This window comes from Melopsittacus undulatus, chromosome 6 (assembly GCF_012275295.1).
Source record: "Melopsittacus undulatus isolate bMelUnd1 chromosome 6, bMelUnd1.mat.Z, whole genome shotgun sequence".
NCBI lineage: Eukaryota > Metazoa > Chordata > Aves > Psittaciformes > Psittaculidae > Melopsittacus > Melopsittacus undulatus.
The window spans coordinates 51840720-51861502 of record NC_047532.1 but is presented as its reverse complement, the minus strand read 5'-3'; the positions used below and the strand labels follow the sequence as shown (position 1 = coordinate 51861502).

General features: G+C 50.1%; 1 protein-coding gene across 2 annotated transcripts in view; it reads left to right on the top strand.

Moving 5' to 3' along the window:
• Window positions 1–20783, top strand: part of ASTN1 (astrotactin 1) — a 56254-nt gene that overhangs the window by 17161 nt on the left and 18310 nt on the right. For both annotated transcript variants that reach the window (XM_034063930.1, XM_034063929.1), the window contains exons 2-12: window positions 3592–3779; window positions 6848–7241; window positions 8059–8205; window positions 8639–8746; window positions 9831–9980; window positions 10504–10671; window positions 10877–10961; window positions 18566–18640; window positions 19128–19265; window positions 19638–19788; window positions 20515–20681. In XM_034063930.1, the coding sequence (XP_033919821.1) occupies window positions 3592–3779; window positions 6848–7241; window positions 8059–8205; window positions 8639–8746; window positions 9831–9980; window positions 10504–10671; window positions 10877–10961; window positions 18566–18640; window positions 19128–19265; window positions 19638–19788; window positions 20515–20681 (1771 nt within the window). The remainder of the gene's footprint in view (window positions 1–3591; window positions 3780–6847; window positions 7242–8058; window positions 8206–8638; window positions 8747–9830; window positions 9981–10503; window positions 10672–10876; window positions 10962–18565; window positions 18641–19127; window positions 19266–19637; window positions 19789–20514; window positions 20682–20783) is intronic.

Here is a 20783-nt window from a genome sequence, read left to right as displayed (position 1 = left end):
ACCTCCTCCTGAATCTCCTGGCCCTGTGGTATGAGCTGGCCAGCAGGGTCGGCACTTGCAATCCATGGTAGAGCTGAGTCCCTGTGCATCCAAATAAATGGTCCCAGCTGGGTTACTGCAGCATCTCCCACCAGATGATGAGATGTCTGCTTGGACAGCAAGACAAAGATAAAAGTGGAGTGCATTGGACTAGGAGAATAGAGAGCAAACAGATGCTGTTAGGGAGAAAGTTTGGTCTTGATCTTGCTCTTGGTCTTGCTTGAACCAAAATCCAGGAGAAATTCACAGACACAGTAAAACATTTATATGTATAATTTTTTTTTCAAGCAGAAATGGATATGCTAAGTTAGCATGTTGCTGAAACCTGAGAGAAGAGAAACAGGACCAAGGATGAAGCCCCCTCATGAAGGCACTGCCTCAAAAGTGTTTGCAGGAGCAGGGATGGTGGAGCAGTGTTTCCTGCTGTGTGATGAAGGGGTCACAGCATGCTGGTTTGGGGTGATGTCTGTTGATTTCTGGGGTGTTTTCCTCTGTTTCTAGCACTTCATACTTGTGTGTGATGCAGCTGCAGGGTCATGTCATGATGTCTGGTGGGAGAGGGTAATGTGCTCAGGCTCTGTGGCTAGATTATGCTCTTTTAAAACAAGAATCTCTTCTCTCTTTTTTTTTAATACATTTTTCTTTTTTAAAATAAACCTGTTAAAATAAATTTGAAATTATGACAACCTATTTTAAGGCTTAAATTTACTATAATCTATTAATCATTTAAATAACTTCCATCAAGGAGTCCTCCTCAAATATTAATGAGCTGAAGGGTTCTGCTTTTTCAATGATATGTCAGATCAAGGGAAAACATCTTTAACAGTAGCTTTCTAAATGTCACAATGTCATATACTTAATATCTATTATTTTCAGTCTCTACAATGGAGCAAATGCTGGTATTTACATTTTTCCAAATGTCAGCACAGTGAGTTCCTGTTGTGCATAAAAGCTCTTGCCTTAATTACTCCTAATTTCACGTTAGCAGGCAGGTGAAGGAAGAATATTTTCTTACATCTGAGCTAGTTCATTTGAAGTTGAGAAGCCGTGGGGAGTTGGGGAATCGGGAAAGCTTGTTTCCCCCTTTCAGCCCATGAATAAAAACCAGGTGGGAGAGGAGGAAATCTGCTTTTTCGAACCCTCCTGGCTCCCAGGACCAGGTTTTCAAAGGGGATCTGTGTGCCTAAACACACAGCTCAGCGGTTAGAGGGAATTTCAAAAGTGCTTCTGGCTTCCTAGCTGCTTTAACTCCTCTCAGTTTTGTTTCCCAGTGGCATCGAGGAGAGCTCAGCATCTCTCTGCTTGGGACACTCAAAGCGCGCTGATTGCCATCAGAAATGTGGCCCGTGCTGAGCAGAAACAATCTGCCAATTCACTTACTGCGGCTAATGTTTCTTTTGATTAATCAAATCAGTTTGGGAGGATGAACCTGGTTCCTGATGCAGATTTCCTCCCCCTTCCCCGGTAGCTAGCTCACTTAAGGCAGCCTAATGAAATTAATTAACAGTAAATTTAAAATGTTGTTTTTTGGCACTGTAATTGAACTCCAGTTTTCATTTGAAGGCAGCATGAAACAAGCAAAATAAAGATGACAATTTACAAAGCAAGACAGGCTCTTTCCCATCAAAATGAATGGCTACAAATGGGATGGAGCAGACGGGTCTAGCTGGACCGTTCCCACAAGGCAGAGACAGGAGGGAAAGCTGTGTCTCGCTGGGAAGCTCATCACATTTTTAATCATCATTCCAACAGATGCAATTGGAGCTTATATTTTCAGGAAAAAATAACTAACAATGCAAGGCTCAAGCTGATGACTGAGATCTAAGTGGTCTGAGATGGTGATCAAGGTGATCTGGTCTCAGATGGCAGTGGTGGTTAAAACAGTGCCCATCTCTCTAGGGATGTGCTGTTGTCCCCTCCCTTTTGCTAAGACCCTTTGTTGTAGGAAGTCCCAAAATTTTGGAATCAGCCAAACGAATTTGGTTTGGTTTGGCATTAAGTGTCCTGTGGCATGGGTTGTGTTCATGTCCTTAGCTGTTCCTTTTGCTTGGGTGTCCTCTGCTGCTGTCACTCCTCAGCCCAGTGTCACGGTTTAAGCCTGGTCTGTAACTCAGTACCATGCAGCCACTCACGCAGCCACTCACTCACCCCCTTTTTCCCTCCTCCTTGGGTGGAATGGGTGGAATTGGGGTGAGAATCAAAAGACTGTAAACCCCATGGGTTAAGATAAGAACAGTTTAATAACATAAGTATAATACAAAACTACTGCTGCTACTACTCCTAGTAATAATAAGCAAAATAACAAAGGGAAAGAATATAAAACCTAAAGGAGAAAGGAAAAAAAAACAATAAACACAAATGAAGCACAATACAGTTGCTCACCACTTGCGACTGATACCCAGCTCAACCTGAGCAGCGATCTGGACCTGGGTAACTCCCCACAGTTTATATACCGAGCATGATGTGCTGTGGTATGGAATACCCCTTTGGCTAGTCTGGGTCAGGTGTCCTGTCTCTGCTTCCTCCGGGCTTCCTGTGCCCCTTCTCACTAACAGACCATGAGAAGCTTAAAGTCCTTGATCAGGGTAAGCACTACTGAGCAACAAAATCAGTGTGTTATCAGCATTGTTCTCTGACTGAAGCCAAAACACAGCACTGCACCAGCAAGTAGGAAGAAAATTAACTCTATCAAGGCTGAAACCAGGACACCCAGATCTGTGCCACTGCCCCCAAACCCTGAAGTTAAAGGTAGTTAGGGGAAGTCAGAGTGTTTGGGCATGAAGTACAGGTACATTCGCAGATCTCAAAGCTGAGACCTGTGTGGAGAGCTGTAAAATATGGTTGAAGATGGAAAAAACATGCACCCTGATTACAGAGAGCTGCAGGTACAATTGCAGCCAATGTATGTTTCTCCATTCACAAAGGATGGGAAATATTTTCTGTCTGCAGTAACTTGCAACACGGTCCCAATGATCCCATCAGTGTCGCTGAGAAGCCTATATCCTCTGCTCCCCATGGCTTGTGTTGTGTTTAACATGAAGCATGTGGGTGAAACCCATCCAAATTAGGGCTGGAAGGTTGCTGCTGGAGTCCCCAGCTCTGGCCACAAGACACTGTCAGTAAGTGTTTTATCCCTGCAATACATCTGTGGTTTTGCTCTCTTACTAGAATGTGTAAATACAGATTGAATTCTCCATCTCCCCCTTTTTCTCCATCACTCTTGGCTGCACTCTGGCAGCATGTTTACGCCCTGACAGAGGTTGGCTTTTGCGCCAGGAGTCAGGATCATATGGAGTTTTCAAAGCTGATTTTCTTTCTTTCCTATATGGTCGCCAATCCGCATCTGGATTTTACCTAGAAATTTGGTTTTACTCCACTTTGACCCTTCAGGCTGTGGGTTGTATAGAGCAGTAATGGTGCTGGCAAGAGGTGACTGGAGCAAGGCTGCTGTGTGTGTCTCTTAATCTCTTCACCCATTTGGGGGGAAGGGATGCATGTTTCCCATCACCCCTCTCCTCCACATTTCCTGTGTGACCAGCTTCGCTTTTGCAGAGATCTCGGGCAACACGGATGACATCCCACTGGTGCGCTGGCGGCAGCAGTGGCTGGAGAATGGCACGTTGCTCTTCCACATCCACCACCAAGATGGGGCCCCCAACCTGCCCGGCTTCGACCCCACAGATGAGCCCCAGACTGAGTCGGCAGAGGAGGAACTGAGGATCCTCCACATCTCTGTCATGGTATGTGATGGGAAGGCAGCCCCTCTTTAGGTGTCCAGAAGCCTGCAGAAAATATAGGGGCCATATATTTCCATATATTTCCCCATCTGCGTCCAGCTGACCTAGGACTGGGAACTGAGCCCACATCTGGGGGCTGGTTAAGATGCCCTGGACACCTGTCTTAACCATACTGCATATTGGCCTGTTTTAAACCTCTCCCTTAATTTGCATCGCTTTACAAATATGTTTGCAAGAGTGCTTTTATCCCTGGGGAGCTCAGGGCTTTGAAGGTCTCAAGCACCTTAACCCAGGGTTAATTCACACTGACTTTGTCAGGAGCCCTTTGCCTGGTGGATGATGCCTGGTGCGTGATGCTCTGGCACACGGTGGGTGTCACGGTGCCACTGGGCACTGCCACTGCCACTTATATCAGTGCTGCAGCCCTGTGGCTGCGGTTTCACAGAGTGCAATAAACAAGAGCATCCCATGTTTGGAGACTGCACAGATCTCATCCTCCCCCCAGATACATGGGGATGAGGTTTTTACAGTAGAGAAAGGAGGGCAAGGCAGAGATCTGCATGTTGCAGGTGGGTCTGTGGTTTGTTGGTTGTGTTTTTTTGTTATGTTGGAAAAAGTTTGAAGAATCCAACAATTTTTGTGTTACTGGAAGATAATTAGCTGGAGACAATGTGTTGCCCAGGCTGCAAACTGGCTGTTTAATGGTGCCTACCCTAATGAGAGCATCAATAGCTCTTCCAGATTGCAGCCCCAGGCCAGGTTTCTCCTCCATCATTTGTGCTTGATTAGTCTCGAGGAAAAAAAGTAATCACTGGCAAAGCCAACCCCAAAAACATTTTACACTCTTACCTTATTTTATTATTATCCTTTCCCAGCTGCCTCTGAGAGGGTGCATCATTCCAGGAGAGGCTGGCCCTAGTCTGCCACTGTGGTCTTGGTCTCTGTGGCTACCACTGAATCCTATGATTGAATCCTGAGATAGGAATGCCTGAAACAAAGCTCATTATAGAGCTGATGAAAAGGATGTCTGCAACTCATTGCTGTCATACCAAAATGTGTACATACACATCGAATCCTCCCTCTCCCCTTTTTTCTCCATCACTCTCAGCTCTGCTCTGGCAGGATCCTTACGCCCTGACAAGCAGAGTTTGGCTTTTGTGCCAGGAGTCAGAATCACGTGGAGTTTTCAAGGCTGATTTTCTTTCTTTCCTGTGTGGTTGCCAAGAGAAGAAGTGTGAGCAAGGGGCTGTATCCATCGTGACAGCAGACCACATGCGGACCATGAGAGAAGCTTTCCTGCACCCATCCAGAGCAGAGCTTCTCTGCAGCTGTCATATGAGTGCTGGGTGGGGGGAAGGAAGGTAGAATGAGATTTCTGTGCTCCCATGAAGGGGATTGGGGTGTCTGAGGTGGTGTCCTGCCACCCTCTAATGAGCAGTGGTTGGAGGGGACTCCAGTGCTGGGGTTTATCCTCTTTTCAAAACCTCTTGATATCTCAAGTGGCCACATGCAGCTTTTCCTCAGGGGTAGTTTGAGCTCTCAGGCTATCAGGGTAGAAGAAATTCTGTTTCAGTTGAATAACAGGTCATTTTTGAGACCCCAGTCAGCAGTCCTAAACACATGTTCATCAGCCTGACTTGAGCTCCACCTTGGTCTCCCTTGTTTATCAGCATAGGAGTACGGCAGAACTCTCTGGTGTTTAGGGGATTTAATGTGCCTACAGAGGGCAGCCAAGGAAAGCCAGAAATACCCTGGTATTGCTTCCATCTGCTTGTGACCCTTTCTGCAGCTGGACCCTTCCTAAGAGCCATGACACGGGTGCCCGTGTCTGGTGAGGATGGGGCTAGCTCCACTTATTTATGGATCAGAGGAGCTCAGAGGGATTTGAACATGATACAGAATTGGGCGCTGACTTTACCACTAGAATTCACAATATACGCATGTCGAGTCACAAATCCAGTGACGGTTTTCAACCCCAGTGGGATATTTCCCATCCTCCCAGCTGCAGGCTCCTGGCTGGGGAGATGCCATGAGCCAGCCAGCCCTCCTCTGCTGGACTGCTTGTCCCCTTAATCACTGGAGCTTCTTTGTTTTTTGTTTTTTTTTCTTAAAAAAGGAATTTGGAGGAAGCCTGGGAGGGTGCATCACAGCTCCATTGTCCTGGGAATGAGAGAGGGTTAAAACATAATGGCCGTTAAAGCTTCTTTTCCAGCTGCCTCTCCTGCTTCTCATTCAGTAATTCCCTTGATGTTTTATCCTAATGGAGCAGATTATTACTATTATCATGTTTTATCAAGATCACCTGTTGCATAGAAAAGAGAAGGGAGACCAGAGGCACGGGTGGACATGGAGCTCTTAGCTGGCTCCGCATGCTATTATTAATATTAGTAATATTACTAACGTTAGCATTATTGGAAGATGGGTCATAAGGTTCAGCTTGGGCTTTTCTCTTACCGCCTCTATCTGTGTGCAGTGATGATGTCCCTGCAGGGGGTGACCTTGGGGATGGTGGTTAGGTGGTGGGGCTTGGTGCAGTTTCTATGTCTGCCCATGCTGCGCAGGAGCTTTTTCCGTCTCTTCCCCCTGGGCGTTCCCCAAACAACTCTTCAGTCATCCGGCTGTCCTGAGCCTTGATCTCCTTTAATCTGTTCTGCGATTTCTGCAGGATACCCTGGGAAAATCTCCTAAGATTGAGAGTGACAGCACTGAAGCCGGTTGGAAATGGGTCAGAAAAAGTTGCCTGTAGGAGTGTTTGCCTGGAATAAATCTGATCTCTGCTTTCAAAGACGTGTTGTGGGAGAGTGAAACAAAACATGCTCTGCTTTAAATGCTGCTTTTTCATGCCTCAGTGGTGACTTCAAAGCGTGTCCAGCTTCAGGCAGGCTTCAGCTGGGAGCACTCGGCCAGTGCTGAGGACTCCATGTGCCAGCACCCTCTTATCGGCATGCCCAGGCTCTTTTCACCATTGCCTTTGCTTTTGGCTACACTGGAGCATCCCCGGGGCATTTGCATCCTCAGGGGGTGCCTGGCACTGGTCCCTGGCTGAGCCCTGCTCGTGTTTCTGCCTGCAGGGGGGGATGATCGCTCTGCTGCTCTCCATCCTCTGCCTGGTGATGATCCTCTACACCCGTCGGCGATGGTGCAAGCGGCGCCGGGTGCCACAGCCCCAGAAGAGTGCCAGTGCTGAGGCGGCCAACGAGATCCACTACATCCCCTCGGTGCTGATCGGGGGCCACGGCCGGGAGAGCCTGCGCAATGCCCGTGTGCAGGGCCACAACTCCAGTGGGACACTCAGCATCCGTGAGACCCCCATCTTGGATGGATACGAGTACGACATCACGGACCTGCGGCACCACCTCCAGCGCGAGTGCATGAACGGTGGGGAGGACTTCGCCAGCCAGGTCACCCGCACCCTGGACTCGCTGCAGGGCTGCAATGAGAAGGCCAGCATGGACCTTACGCCAGGTGGGGATGTGATATGGGGCATGGGCTGAGCTGGGTCCTTTCCAACCTGTCTGCTCTTCTATGCAAATTTGCCTTGAGTATTTTCTTTGGTTTTCTGTTTTTTGGTTGTGTGTGAGATGTTGGTGGCATTCTGAAGGTGATTCATTACTGGGAGACTTTGTAGCCAGTTGAGAGCAGTCCGTGCTGGGTGAGATATGGCTAGGGCAATGCAGGGTGGAGCTTTGAGTGAAAGGGCTGTGGTTCCTATGGCCCAATTGAGAACCAAAATGTTGTTCCTTCTAAGCTACCTCATGGTGACCTCCAAAATTCCTTCCTGTATCCCAGGATTTCCAGTGTCTTCTTTAGCTGAGATTTTTTGTAGCAAAATAATACTTGCTATCAGTATGACACAGAGTCAGTGTTGTCTTTTGATAACCAGTGCAGCTTCTTTGAAGCTTGTAACATACTTGTTTGCTGGCCCTATTACCAACTGACCCATCCAATTGAAGCCTTCTGAACTGAGACATAGTTTTGGAAGGCCATAGTCTGGACCCTAAATCTCTCCAGGCATTTTATTTACACTCCTGGGTATGCAGAAATGACCTGACAGGCTCAACGTTAAATCTCAGCCTTTGGCTAGCTTGGTGGAGGTGTTGGTCCCCTTCAAGCTTTGAGGAAGTCATGAGGGTGCATTGGGGGCAGCTCAGCCCATTGGCCATGGCACCCTCGTCACCTCATGCAGATGCTGAAGATGGATCCAAGAAAATCACTCTCTTTCACTCTCCTTTTCTAAAATGTTTTCTGCTGAAAGATTTTGCCTTCAATTCTTCCTGCTCAGGGAGTGATAATGCCAAGCTATCCCTGATGAACAAGTATAAGGACAACATCATTGCCACCAGCCCTGTGGACTCGAACCACCAGCAGGCCACGCTGCTGTCCCACACCTCCAGCAGCCAGCGCAAGCGCATCAACAACAAAGCACGAGGTAGGGGAGCCCCTGGGACAACCAGGTTGCTCTGGGCTTCCACCCACCCCTGCTCCAGCAGCTTACTCCTTCGGATGGAGAAACAGGGCCAGTGTTGGGCAAAAGCATGGAAAGGAGGGTTTGGGTAGGGGTAGCTGAAAAAGTGGTGTCTGCAAGGCTGCAAATGGTGTTGAGTTAAAGATGAAGATGGTGTCAGGCTTGGTAAATATTTTATGATACCCACATGGCCATGGGGAAAGTTGAAATGGGAACCCTGGCAGGGAGCACAGCTGTTCATGGTGGAAAGGGGAACAGATGCTGTCCCTGCTGTGCCCAGCAGACCGGGCTCCTGGTCTTCAAGGCATGGCATGCCCTGAACTGGTAATGTTGGATGTGGTGGCTTGGGGTCGCACAGCGCCAGCCCTGCTGTGACTACACTTGGTGTCCCCTGCAGCTGGCTCAGCATTTCTCAACCCCGAGGGGGACTCGGGGACAGAGGCAGACACTGATCCCCAGCTGACCTTCTACACGGACCCCTCACGGAGCCGGAGGCGCAGCCGAGGTGGGTGCAGGCGTGGAGGCGGGTGGCAAGCCAGGGCTCCTCTTGCCTTGGTTGCTGTTGTCTCTGGGTTTGGAAACTTCTCACTGGTGAACAATGGAAACCCAGGCACAGTTCATGCTGCCTTGGGCAGGCACCAGTCCCCGTTCCCCAGAGTGCTGCTGCTGCTCTCCAGTGCAGTTTCTCAGCAGAGGATGAAATACATTCTGATTTTTTGCTGGAGGCTTCTCCCGGGCTCCGGTGTGTATTAATGAGTAACACGCTTCAAAGGCTGGCCCGTGAGCTCCTGTGCTGCTGCTCGGCACGGTGCTGATGTGGGTTTGCTCCAGCACCATGCGTGTACAATCTGTATGTGCAGCAGAGGATGGGGACAGGGTTGGTCCCCAGGCAGGAGTCTCGGCCCACTGCCCTGCATCCTCCCTTTGGGAGGTTTTCTCCTCTGGGAAGGAAAGTTTGTGTCTGTTTTCCTTCATTGAGCCTTGTTTGATGGATGGTGCCTTGTTTTTCTGGGAGCAGTGGGAGTGGGAGCCATCTCCTGTGCTGGAGGCTGGGAGGTTGGTTTGAGCTTTGTCTCTGCAGGGAACAGCTCAGCCTCCAGCCAGCTTTTTCCACTCAGGTTCTTCAGCTGAGAGATTTAAAGTCAAAGACCTGCACGCCCTAAGGAGTTAGGGCTCTCCAGTGCTTTTTCAAAGGCATCCAGGAGGCTGTTGTCATGGCAAAATTAACCTGAGAGAAGTGCCATGAAGAAGGAGGGGAGGAAAAAAGAGAAATTGCATTTACCTTCCTTCTCCTCAGTATCTCTGTTCTGCTTTGAAGTTTTGCTGCTGCAAAGGTCTCAGCATGCTGCAGTGCAGGGGTGCAGAAGAGAAAATCCCAGAGAGACTATTTCCCAGAAGACCCCTGCTGCAGCAGGTGGAAGGAGGGTTCCACAGCAAAGGCTGCTTCATGCTCTTGAAAATCCAGAGCAATTCAGCTTGACTGGATTGATGCTGGATTTCCAGTGGGCTGGGCAGGGTCTCTACACCCTGAGATCTCCTGGCTGCACCCCAGGGCCCCCCAAGTTTGACTTTGCTTTAATGTTTTTCAGTGGGGTCCCCTCGAAGCCCTGTTAACAAGACCACATTGACCCTCATCAGTGTGACGAGCTGTGTCATCAGCCTTGTGTGCTCTTCCCACATGAACTGCCCCCTTGTTGTCAAGATCACCCTCCATGTCCCTGAGCACCTCATTGCTGACGGTGAGGGCACCACCGCCTTACCCACTCCTCCTGACCCGTTCTGTAAGCTGTGATGGAGGAGAGGAGAGAATGATGGCGAGGACAGATGCAAGATGGGTATAGGATGGAGAGAACTGGCGTAGGACAGAGGGTACCAGTATATATGCTGGATGGGTGCAGAACAGAGGGGATGGGCACAGGACTGAGCGGACCTTTGTGGGATGGAAGGGTCAGGTACAGGGTGGAATGGACCATCATGAGATGAAGGACATCAGTATGGGACAGAGGGGACAGGCGTGAAACTGAGGGGGTGGGGGTGGGATGGAGGTGGCTGTAGTGGGACAGAGGGGACAGGCACAGGATGGAGGGGGCTGTCACAGGGTTAGAGGAGACAGGCATGGACAGAGGGGGCTATCATAGGGCAGAGGGGATGGGCATTGGAACAGAGGATTTGCTGTGGAACAGATGGAGCTATAGAGGGAACTGTCATGGGATGGAGGGGATGGCAGTGGGTTGCCACTGTTGACTCCCCTCTTGGTGGCAGGGAGCCGGTTCATCCTGCTGGAGGGGAGCCAGCTGGATGCCAGTGACTGGCTGAACCCGGCGCAGGTTATTCTCTTCTCCCAGCAAAATTCCAGTGGGCCCTGGGCCCTGGACCTCTGCGCCCGGCGCCTCCTGGACCCCTGCGAGCACCAGTGTGACCCTGAGACCGGTAGGTGCTCAGGTGGTTGCAATGGGTTTAGGAGCTCATCTCTGCCTTTCAACCTAGCTTTGGTGGGAATATGCTTTCTTGCCTTGCTCCACATGAGATAATGAAGCTGCTGGGTGCCCCATGGGGCTGCAGGCTGGGTTTGGCAGAGAAGCAAGCAGAAAGCTTTGTTCTTCCATGTCCCTCATGTCCTCCTCTTTCTCCATAGGTGAGTGTCTCTGCTACGAAGGTTACATGAAGGACCCTGTGCATAAGCACCTCTGCATCCGAAATGAGTGGGGAACGAACCAGGGGTGAGTGTACCTGACACAGCATGGCCATGCTTGAACCATCCACACATGAGCTGCTGGGCTTCAACAGCGGCATAGTAAGGCTGTGGCGAATCCTCTTGGGTAAAAGAGGCATCTTGGTGAATCATAAGGTCAGTGCCTGGCTGAGCTCTGCAGCAGGAGTGCAAGACACAAGGATTTCTAGTCTTTCAGCTAATCAGAGATGATGTAGAAGAGGCCTTGGCTAGGTTTCAGAGTAAACACCCCCTAAAGAAGATCAAGGCTGCTCCTCTTCCCTTTACTGGTACTCTCTTTGGCATCTTGCATTTTGTGGGGTTTCAATTTGGGTGTATGAGGTGTCAGAGGAGGGCTGAGGTTGGGCTATGGGCCCCAGTGGAGGAGAGAGGTCTTGGGTTGCGGATGCCCTATTGAAAACTGGGCAAATCAGATGCTTCAGTGCCATGGCCTGAGGGAACAAGAGCAGTCACTGCTCCAAAGCTTTACACCTCTGAAAGTGCAAAGGAATTTCTTCTGATGTTTCAGCAGCAATTTGGTGGGGGATCCCAAATGTTCCCATCTCTCTGTGACCCTGGGCATGCTTCAGATGGCCCTTAACACTCCTGAGTCTCTGATGTGCAGATGGAGACTTCCAGGGATGGCTGGAGATAGAAAGACAAGCTGGCGCAGAAAGCCAGGACACCCCCAAACTTGGAGGTCCCATGTGCGCCTTCCTTCAACCCCGTTTTTCCTCCCCTCATCTTGCTATGGTGCAGGTGGATTTGTGGCAGCCCTGCATGTGGCAGGATGCCCTCTCTGAAGTCATTAGTCTTCACAGCGGGGAGAAACCATCAAAGGCTGGGCTTGGCGGCACCCCCACTGTGCTGCTGTGCTGGAGGATGGCAGCCTTGGGGGGCTGCCCGTGCCCCTGCAACCCTGTTCTCTGGGGCCTGGAGAGAGCACCACTGCTCGGTATCCATTTTAAAAGCAATTTAGGAATTGAACCCCATGCAGAGCACCAGCCAGGTGCAGGAGACAAGGGCCACTGCTGTTGTGGGTGCTCTGAGCCAAGCTGGGGCAGGGCGATGCTCATGACACAGGTAGCTGCATGCTGGGGATGTACTGAGTGGTGTGGTCAGGGTTCCCAAACCACACCTGGGAAAATACAGGCAGAAATACAGCTTCCTGCCCTTTTCATCCCCAGGGGACAAGTGTCTGACAGGGATTTCCTCAGCTCCTCTGTGCCCATCTAATAAGAAGCACTGAGTGATGGTGGCTGGGGCATGTGAGGGTTTATTCCCCCTGCCAGGGACTTGCCCATATGTGTCTGGTTTAGGAATGGGTTAGAAAGAGCCCATAGCCACCCACAACCACACATGACTTTGATGCCAGCCTGTGCCTCTGTCAGAGCTACCAGCAGTGTGCTGAACCCACCACCCTGCAAAAAGCAAGAAAGAAAATTACTTTGTTGGGGCAGGTAGTAAAAATGGATAAGCAGGGTGGAGAAGCATTTGCTTCCTTCCCGTCTGCTTTTCCTTTGCTCCTGGGTGTGTGACTGCAGCTTCACACTTTTCCTCCCATGCACATTGCTCTTCTGTTAGCTTCTTCCTGACCTAACTGCTCCATTTTCTAAAGTGAGAGTGGAGAAAAAGCTGCTTTCAGGTGAACTGGAGAAAAAAAATATAGATAGTAACAAGCAGGAGAGAAGCCAAGGGCAGGAAGAACAAGTTAATTCCTGAAGCCCTCTGGATCTGTTCGCAGATCCAGACCCAGCTGTAGTCTCAGCAATGCCACACTGGAAGATGCCCAGGACCCACTCTATTCCTCTGGGGGATTTGGGGCCACTTTTCAGACACAGTGTCTCCCAGTGTCTCCATGGGAGCCTTCTCCATGGTCATGCTTGAGCTTCTGCTTTCCTTCTGCTGCTGTGTTCCTACTCGGCTAGGATACACGTTGCCTTGGGTCTCTCCTTATACACCAAAGTTGGCTATGACAAATTATATGCTGTATTTCCAACATCCTTTTCTGTTTTGGGCAGAGAGACCTAGCAGATCTCATTTTCCCCAAGGTGCAACACATTCCTAGACTATGATGGGGCTTCTGAAGTCCTCCTGTCCTTCTCTGGGCTCTCAAGAAGGCTTTGACACTGCAGTGTCGGGCTTTTTCAGTGCCACCCTTTGAGAGCTCCTCTCTCAAGCTGTTTGAACCTAGGGTGATTTTGTGTTTCTTCCTTGAACTTGATAGATTTTTGTTTCAGAAAATGGCAGCAGCTGAAACCACACTTAACTGTCCCTGCTGCAGCTTCCACTATTTACAGGGACTCTTGAAAGTGTGTCCACTCTAAGCATTGTGATGCCGAAGCCAGCTTGATGTTTAATGAGGGTTTTTTTCTGCACCGCAATCTGTTCCTGATTTTCAAGGGCTATTTGGTGCAGCTCTGTGCTTGTGCTTTGGTGCAGCTCAGGTGCAGCCTGCAAGGGCTTGTGATGGTGGAAGTATCTTCTACCTGTCCATGTGAAGCCCTGAACTCCCCAGGGTCATGTCTCTCTTTGGTCCGGCATCTTGTCAGAGCCCATATAACTGAAGAACTTGTAATTTTAGCCTGGTATTTATGGTTTTTTTTTGGGGTGGAGGCTGAGCTACCAGGCCATGCTGTCTTTTGCTGCACTCCAGCTCACTCCAGACTTAGCCTGAAAAGGGTTGTCCACCGGCTCACCTGATAGAGATGTTTTCAAATCCTCTAATCTCTCCCCCCATCCCAGGGCAAGATCAACTGTACCTGAATTGTTTCTGACCATTGTTTCTCCAATATGCTCCTAACTCCTCCAATACTGGAGCAATGTGCTGCAGTTGTGGGTAGCACACGCAGGTGGCAAGTCAGGCCCCAGGGAAGCCACATGGCTCTTAGCAAAGGGGAAGTCAGCAAAGCAGGAAGAGTGGGCTCGGCAAATCCCTCTGTGTGTGCTTGGGAGCAACATGGTCTGGCTATGACTTCTTTGCTTTCCTAGGGTGGCATTTTTATCTGAAAACTCATTTCAACCCTTTTGTTTAGATAGGCTTGCCATTGGTTTGTTTTGTTTACAGTGATTACGGGTTGACTTGGAGTCTGTTCACTCAGCAGCATCTAATTTTGCTCATGAAGGTGAGCTCCTGTTTGAACTTTATTGGTGATGGCAGCAAGTCTTTGTGTGTTGTGTGTATTTTGGGTACCATGCTGAGATCCATGCCTCTGTGGTACATCTTTTACCTAACACATCCGGTCCCTAAATCTTCATCGGTTTTTCAAAAAGTAAGACATTTTTGATCATGAGTAGCAGATACATTTGATCAGCTGCTTTTTTTTGTGCTTCTCTTCATCTGTTTTAAACAAACCTGGCTGTTGCTGTTTGTGTGTTCACAGTCTGTCTTCCTACTTTGATATGCATTGTTAATTAGCTGCTTTTCTGCTCTTAACACTAACATTTCCCAAGTAGGATGCAGTTTCCAGCAATCCAGCCAATCCTGCCTTGTCTTTGCTCGTCAAATCCAGTTCCTGCAGTTACTTTGTGGTATGACTTGACCAAAAATCAAATCAGCTCATTCTGCCTTTAGTTAATGAACTGTTACCTGCCCTCATTTGTACTTCTTCATCTCAGCCCTTAGATCAATCTTATGATGACCCATGGCTTTCCCATCCCCATGTGCTGTTCTTGCCTGGATGCCCTTTTCAGACACCCGATGAGATTTAAGATAGTCTGCATTTAAGAGGTTTTTATCAGTGTGCCTTTTTAACTTGTAGTGGGCTTTACCCCAGCATGGTGAGGCTTTAGGTCACTTTAAGGCAATTTAGTGAACGTGTTTGGCTGGGTACTCTCTTCCTTTTCTAGCAGCTGGCAAGTGGTGGCCACCAGAGCCTACCTCTCATGCAGGACAAGTTACCCCTTTCTCTACCCTGCATCCTTGCAGCCATTTTTCCCTGCACAAGATCTGAATTAGTGTGATGGCCTGGGCCTTGTACGCCCACCTCCCCTCCCTGGGGTGCCTCTTCTCTTATGCTTGCAGTTATCTCCCTCTCTGGCTGTACACCTGCTTCTCCTGTACCATCCCCATGAACTACCCGCTCCCCACCCCACAGAGGAGCCAGGGAAGCACTGAAGTGACAAGGAAAGCACTTTTTCTGCTTAAAGTCTTTTTTTCTTCCTTCTTCTCATTTTTCCCACCCCTTTTTTCTATTTTTTCCCTCTGCCTCTATCCATCCCCTGCTGTGTGCCTCGGCTTTGCGAGCTTAAAGGACGTCCAGATAAAAAGCTCCTCTTTCTTTCAGATCCTTTCACAAACCACCCATCCGCCTCCTCCTCCCACCCCATTCTGCTTGCAGATTTATGGGCAGCCCAGGGAGAAAGTGCCAGCATTAGCATTTTTAATAAAGAGCTGCTTGGAAGGGATGGCAGCGTGTGGGGAGGTGAGAAGGGGAGAGGCATCGGCAGCTGAAGCCTGAGCAAGCCATTGCAAAGCAAAGCAAAGTCAGAGAGGAGCAAGGATGGGCATCACCAGTGGCAGAAGTCAGCAGCTCCGTGCTATCTGCCTTCTGCTTGTCCCCCATCAGGATAGGGTAGGCTCTTCATGGGTCCCAACCTTGGTCATTGCGGAAACCCACCGAGGCTGCAGAAGGGGTGCTAGTGCTGCTGGGATGCTTCTTGTCCTTTCACCCTGGGTTTGAATCCCTGAGCTGCCAGTAAGGGGATATGGTGAGTGTCATTACATGCACCACTTGCTCCCAGCACACACTTGGAGCTGGTGTTCTGATGCCATGATGGACTTGGGCATGGCCATCCTCATGCTGCTTGCTTTGTGGAAACCCCCAGGAGCACAGGGAGTCAGGGAATTAGACACAAAGTCACATATTTCAGTGTAATAACAATAAACTACCTAGTCCTCCACTGGTATTTCAGCCATGCTCACGTGCAGCAACTTCCCAGTCTTCCACAAAGACTCTCTCCTGCAGCCATTCTGACCTCCCTGCCAGCTCCTCTCAAACCAGCTGCTCCAGGTTAGCTCAGTGCAGTCACAGGCAGTGGGTTTTGATTGCTCATCCCACCCCTCATACTTAGAAGAGCTTTACAGGGAGCAAAGACTGGCAGAGTAGAGTTCTCTGTGCTGGAAATCAGTGTGGCCTTGTGTTCTTGGGGCTGCAATTCAAGTGTAGCTGGGGTCCTGTTGAGAGCATCACCAGCAATGCTTGGTTTGGTGGTATTTTGGGAGCTTTCACTCAAGCTGAAATCCAAAGCAAAGCATAGCTGATGGTCCAGCTGGAAAAATCAAAGGCCTGAAGATCATTCCAGGAATACACTGACAGCCCTTTGGCCATGGGAACTAGGTGACTGAGGGTGGGGAGTTTGTTGTTTCTCAGTTGCCCTGGTGATCCCTATTTTGTTGTTTCAGATGCCTACCTTAATGCCAAGGCTTGCAGGGAGCTGAGAGCTGTAATTTCTGGCTCATTTAATCCAACCTGGTCAGGCACAGAGCAGCTTCTGATCAGTCCTGCTTTCCTTTGAGCTCTGAGGGCCATGCAATCAAAATACCTGCCAAAAGCAACAAAAAACAGAGCAGCGATGTAGTGATCGCAAAATGCAGGGAAAGAATCATTTGTTTGGGCACATGTGTATGCACAGGAGAGGAAGGAAGGGGTAACAGAGTGACAGGGGCACAGGGGACCAAAGACAGTGGTGGGGAAGGTGAGGTGTCTCTGGAGGAGGAGATCTCGCCCCATCCTCTGCAGCAGAAGGCACAAGTCAGCAAGGGAGTGTGGGTGGAAATGTCAGTGCTGAGCTCCTGGAGAGCTTCCTCACAGATGAAGATAGACAAGTGCCTCTTCCTGAGCTGGAGGTCTTGCATGGAGACTGTTCCAGGCTTACCTCATGAGTTACCATGTCCTTGCAAGCTCAGTGGTGCCTACAGCATTGATTGTCTTCTGCCATGTAGGCACATATCTAAAGGCTGAGCGCTCCTTTTAATAGACCTTTTGTGACCTCCACTAGAGGCAAAGTGGGGAAGGCTGGAGAGCTGCTACATGGGATCTTCCTGCAGCATGGAAACCTTTCCCAGCTCAAAACCACCATTACACAAATTTTAGTCACAGATGGAAATTGCACCCTGGGTGGATGCATCATGGCCTGGGCACTGACTTCCATCTCCCAGGCAGGTGCAAACCCACCTACAGTATGTTCCAGATGTGTTGGCATCCATTGGCTGCCAGATGTGCCATCCGGCAAAGGTCCGGCGGCCGCCACACATCTGCAGTGCCTGTCCGGTGCTGAGCTCTGCTGCAAGCCAAGAGCAGTTCTTCATAACTGCTTTTCTCCCCAAGTCAATGTGGAACAATACCTTGCCTCTGCTTTTGTTCCTTGCCCGGCGTGCTCCTGAGAAGCAAGAATAAAACCCATCTGCGGGAGCACTGGAAGGCGGAGGCGTGTGGCATTCAAGGTGTCGTCGAGACACAAGGAGCACATCGCTTTCTGACTGAAGCTGACCTCATTCAGGTCAATCCAATCTGTGGGCTGAATGTAATCCCCCTCTCCCAGCCGACTGGATGGGAAAATGGCATTGTATCCCAGCAAGGAAATGAGACGTGCTCTGTAATCCTGCAATCAGGATTTTCTTTTTTTTTTTTTTTTGTCCTTGCTGAAGTAACTTCAGATTAGAAATTAAAGTGCTTGTGCAGAAGAGCTGTAATTGCCTCTGGAGAAAATCCTCAGGCTTGTCAGCAGCACCTGATACTCTCACACCCTGAATTTTAACAGCAATGATGCAATGGGATAGAAAATCTTTCCCTCCCCAGATCTGAGCTCTTGCAAAGAGAATTTGGAGCTTTAGCTTTTGGGAGTGATGTTTGTGTAGTATGAATGCCTCCCCTTATTCTGCCATATAAGCCTTGCTCTGCAAATGATGCTCTGCCAGTGGGGCTGTGCTGCTGCGGATGCAGATCACAAGGTGTCGTGGCCATGGGTGTCTCACCAAAGGGCACCAGCCACTGAATCATGATTGCATGTTACACTGTACTACCTAGGGCAGCAGGGATGGAGGAGATGGGACCATCCTGCTTGGCTCCAAGCTTCCAGCTTATCTTCCAGATCCATTTTCAGAGTCTCACAGAGGCTGAGGCTTCCTCAGTTCCCCTCCTGAAACAATGAAATCCAAGGGGAATAAGGAAGGTGGTGAAGCTGTGGCCCCAGACCCCACATGCTCCCTTGCAAAAGCCTCACAGAGAGAGAATTCAGCTGTGGTTTAGTTCTTTTTGCAATTCAATGGCTGTGACACCAATCCCTAAATGAGGGCTGGGCAGGTGGTACCTGAGCATGCAGAAGTGTAATGCTTACGGATGTGGGGGCAACTGGAATGCACTATGTCCCGAAGTAATGGGTGTGACACACCACTGACATGTTGGCAGATTGGGGCTGGGGTGAGGATCTGATGTTGTAAGAATCCCAAAATTAACATCGTGGAGGTAGGGCTATTTTATCACCTTGTCCTGGTTTGGTTTGAGTCATCTCATCCCAGGACCCCTCTGCACAAGAGCTAGGGGCTAAGCAGGGGAAGTGATGTGAGTGCAGCAGGGGCAATGCCTGTGTGATGTTTCTGTGTTTCTCTTCTAGGCCTTGGCCATACACCATCTTCCAGCGTGGCTTTGACCTGGTGCTGGGTGAGCAGCCATCCGACAAGATTTTTCGGTAAGTGGTTAAGGCAATCTGGTCAGCACATTTTGGGGCTCAAAGATGTGATGGAGGGCATATATGCAGGCTGGTATCCCAGCTGGTAGGGCTGAACACAGCTGTCCTGTGCCACCTCCTGGGGACATGCGAGCATGGCTGGGAAGGTCCTATTACAGCTACCATGTGGGATGCTGGATGCCCAGCAGTCAGTTCCTCTTCTCTATTCCTGGCAAGAAAAAGGTTTTAGCTCTGAAGGAGGACTTCTACCAAAAAGGGAAGTGCCTTTTTTTTTTTTTTAAGTTACCTAAATTACATGTGCTTTTGAGGGGTCATTTGGGTGCATTCAGAGGAGCCTCACCACTGTGTGTATGACACAGCCCTGTCTTTGCTTAGGCTGGCATTCCCGCAAGGCAGGGTGGAGCTTCAAGGGCTTGGATTTGGATAGAGGCAGCCCTCTGGACTTAGCGTTTCACTCCATGCCAGCCTTTGCTGCTTTCCCTGTCAGGTTCACCTATACCCTAGGGGAAGGTATGTGGCTGCCTCTGAGCAAGAGCTTTGTCATCCCACCAGCTGAGCTGGCCATCAATCCCTCCGCCAAGTGCAAGACTGACATGACAGTCATGGAGGACGCAGTGGAGGTCAGGTAGGTGCAATGGTTGGGAGAGGTTTTTAGGATGCATTTCAAGCAGACAAATTGGCAGTGTGTCCTTAGAGTGAGAAGACCAACTCAAAGCATGTGAGGGTTGATGAGAGCTGGGGCCCCAGTCCCACACTTTGCAGGTGCAAATTAGCATGTGCTTTGATCTGCCCCATTTAGTGCCTGCAAAGCTGAGCTTTTGGAGGTAACTGTCATTATCTCTGTAGCTCCTGCCTCCCTCTAAAAGCTTGGTTGCCATTCTGTTCGCTGTCAGCCTGAGGGGGACCTGAGCTCCAGAAAACCTCACACAGCAGCCGCGGTCATGCACATGTTTGCAACATCTCATCGGAGCAGTGACACTCCTCCTCCTCCTCGCAGGGAAGAGCTGATGACCTCCTCCTCCTTCGACAGCCTGGAGGTCCTCCTTGACTCCTTTGGCCCCGTCCGTGACTGCTCCCGGGACAATGGGGGTTGCAGCAAGAACTTCCGCTGCATCTCAGACCGCAAGCTGGATTCGACAGGCTGTGTGGTGCGTGGTCCCCTGGGGATCTGTAGATCTCCTTCAGTGTGAACAGGGAGGGGGAGAGTGGAAGGGGAAAGTCTGCATCTTTCCTCCTTTGCCATTGCTTCAGGATGGTTGTTTTGGGGTTCTGCAACAGGAAGAGGTATTTCTGGGCTGGTATCTCCTCCATCCCTGACCTTGCTGCACACATGCACAAAGAAGTGGGATCTCATCTGCTTGCTGGCTCTCTGGGAGGTCCCACATCACTCACACATGTACCCTATCCCCAGAGCAGCACAGCTGCTTTGCTCTGCAGGGAAAATGCGTGCCCCAAAATGGAGGTGTTTGTGGGTCTGGGGAATCCTGCTGTGATGCCACCAGAGCTGGACATGAGGGTGGAGGCTGTGAGTATGGGGCACAGGGTGGGCTTGGAAAGCACAGCATTGCTTTGGTGTTCGCTGAAGATGGGTGCTGGTAAGCAGGCTTGATTCCAGCACATTACTTTGGTATGGAGCAGCTTGGGTGGCTCCCATCCCAGGGTCTGCACTCCACAGGGCTGCAAATAGGCTGCTGTGCAGGAGGGATATCTGCAGTAGTGGGCAGTATTGCAGCCACCTGTCCTGCAGCCCCCGAGCATCTCTCAGGCTGCGATTTCCAATGGAGAGCAGTGCTGGAGCCCTCCCCTCTGCTTCAGCCCCTGGGACAGACTACTTGCTCAGGGACTTTACCTCTTGCTTCTCTCACCCCTGCCAGTGCCCGACAGGACTGAGCCCCATGAAGGATGGCACAGGCTGCTATGACCGTCACGTTGGCGTGGACTGCTCGGATGGCTTCAACGGTGGCTGTGAGCAGCTGTGCCTGCAGCAGATGGTCCCCCTGCCTGATGACCCCCTGCTCTACAACATCCTCATGTTCTGCGGGTGAGTGACCCATCACTGCCCCAGCCATTGGGGCACTCCTGAAGTGCTGCTGTACTTTGCTGCTGTCACCCTGAGCTCATAGAGTTGGGAGGGAGGGTCTCC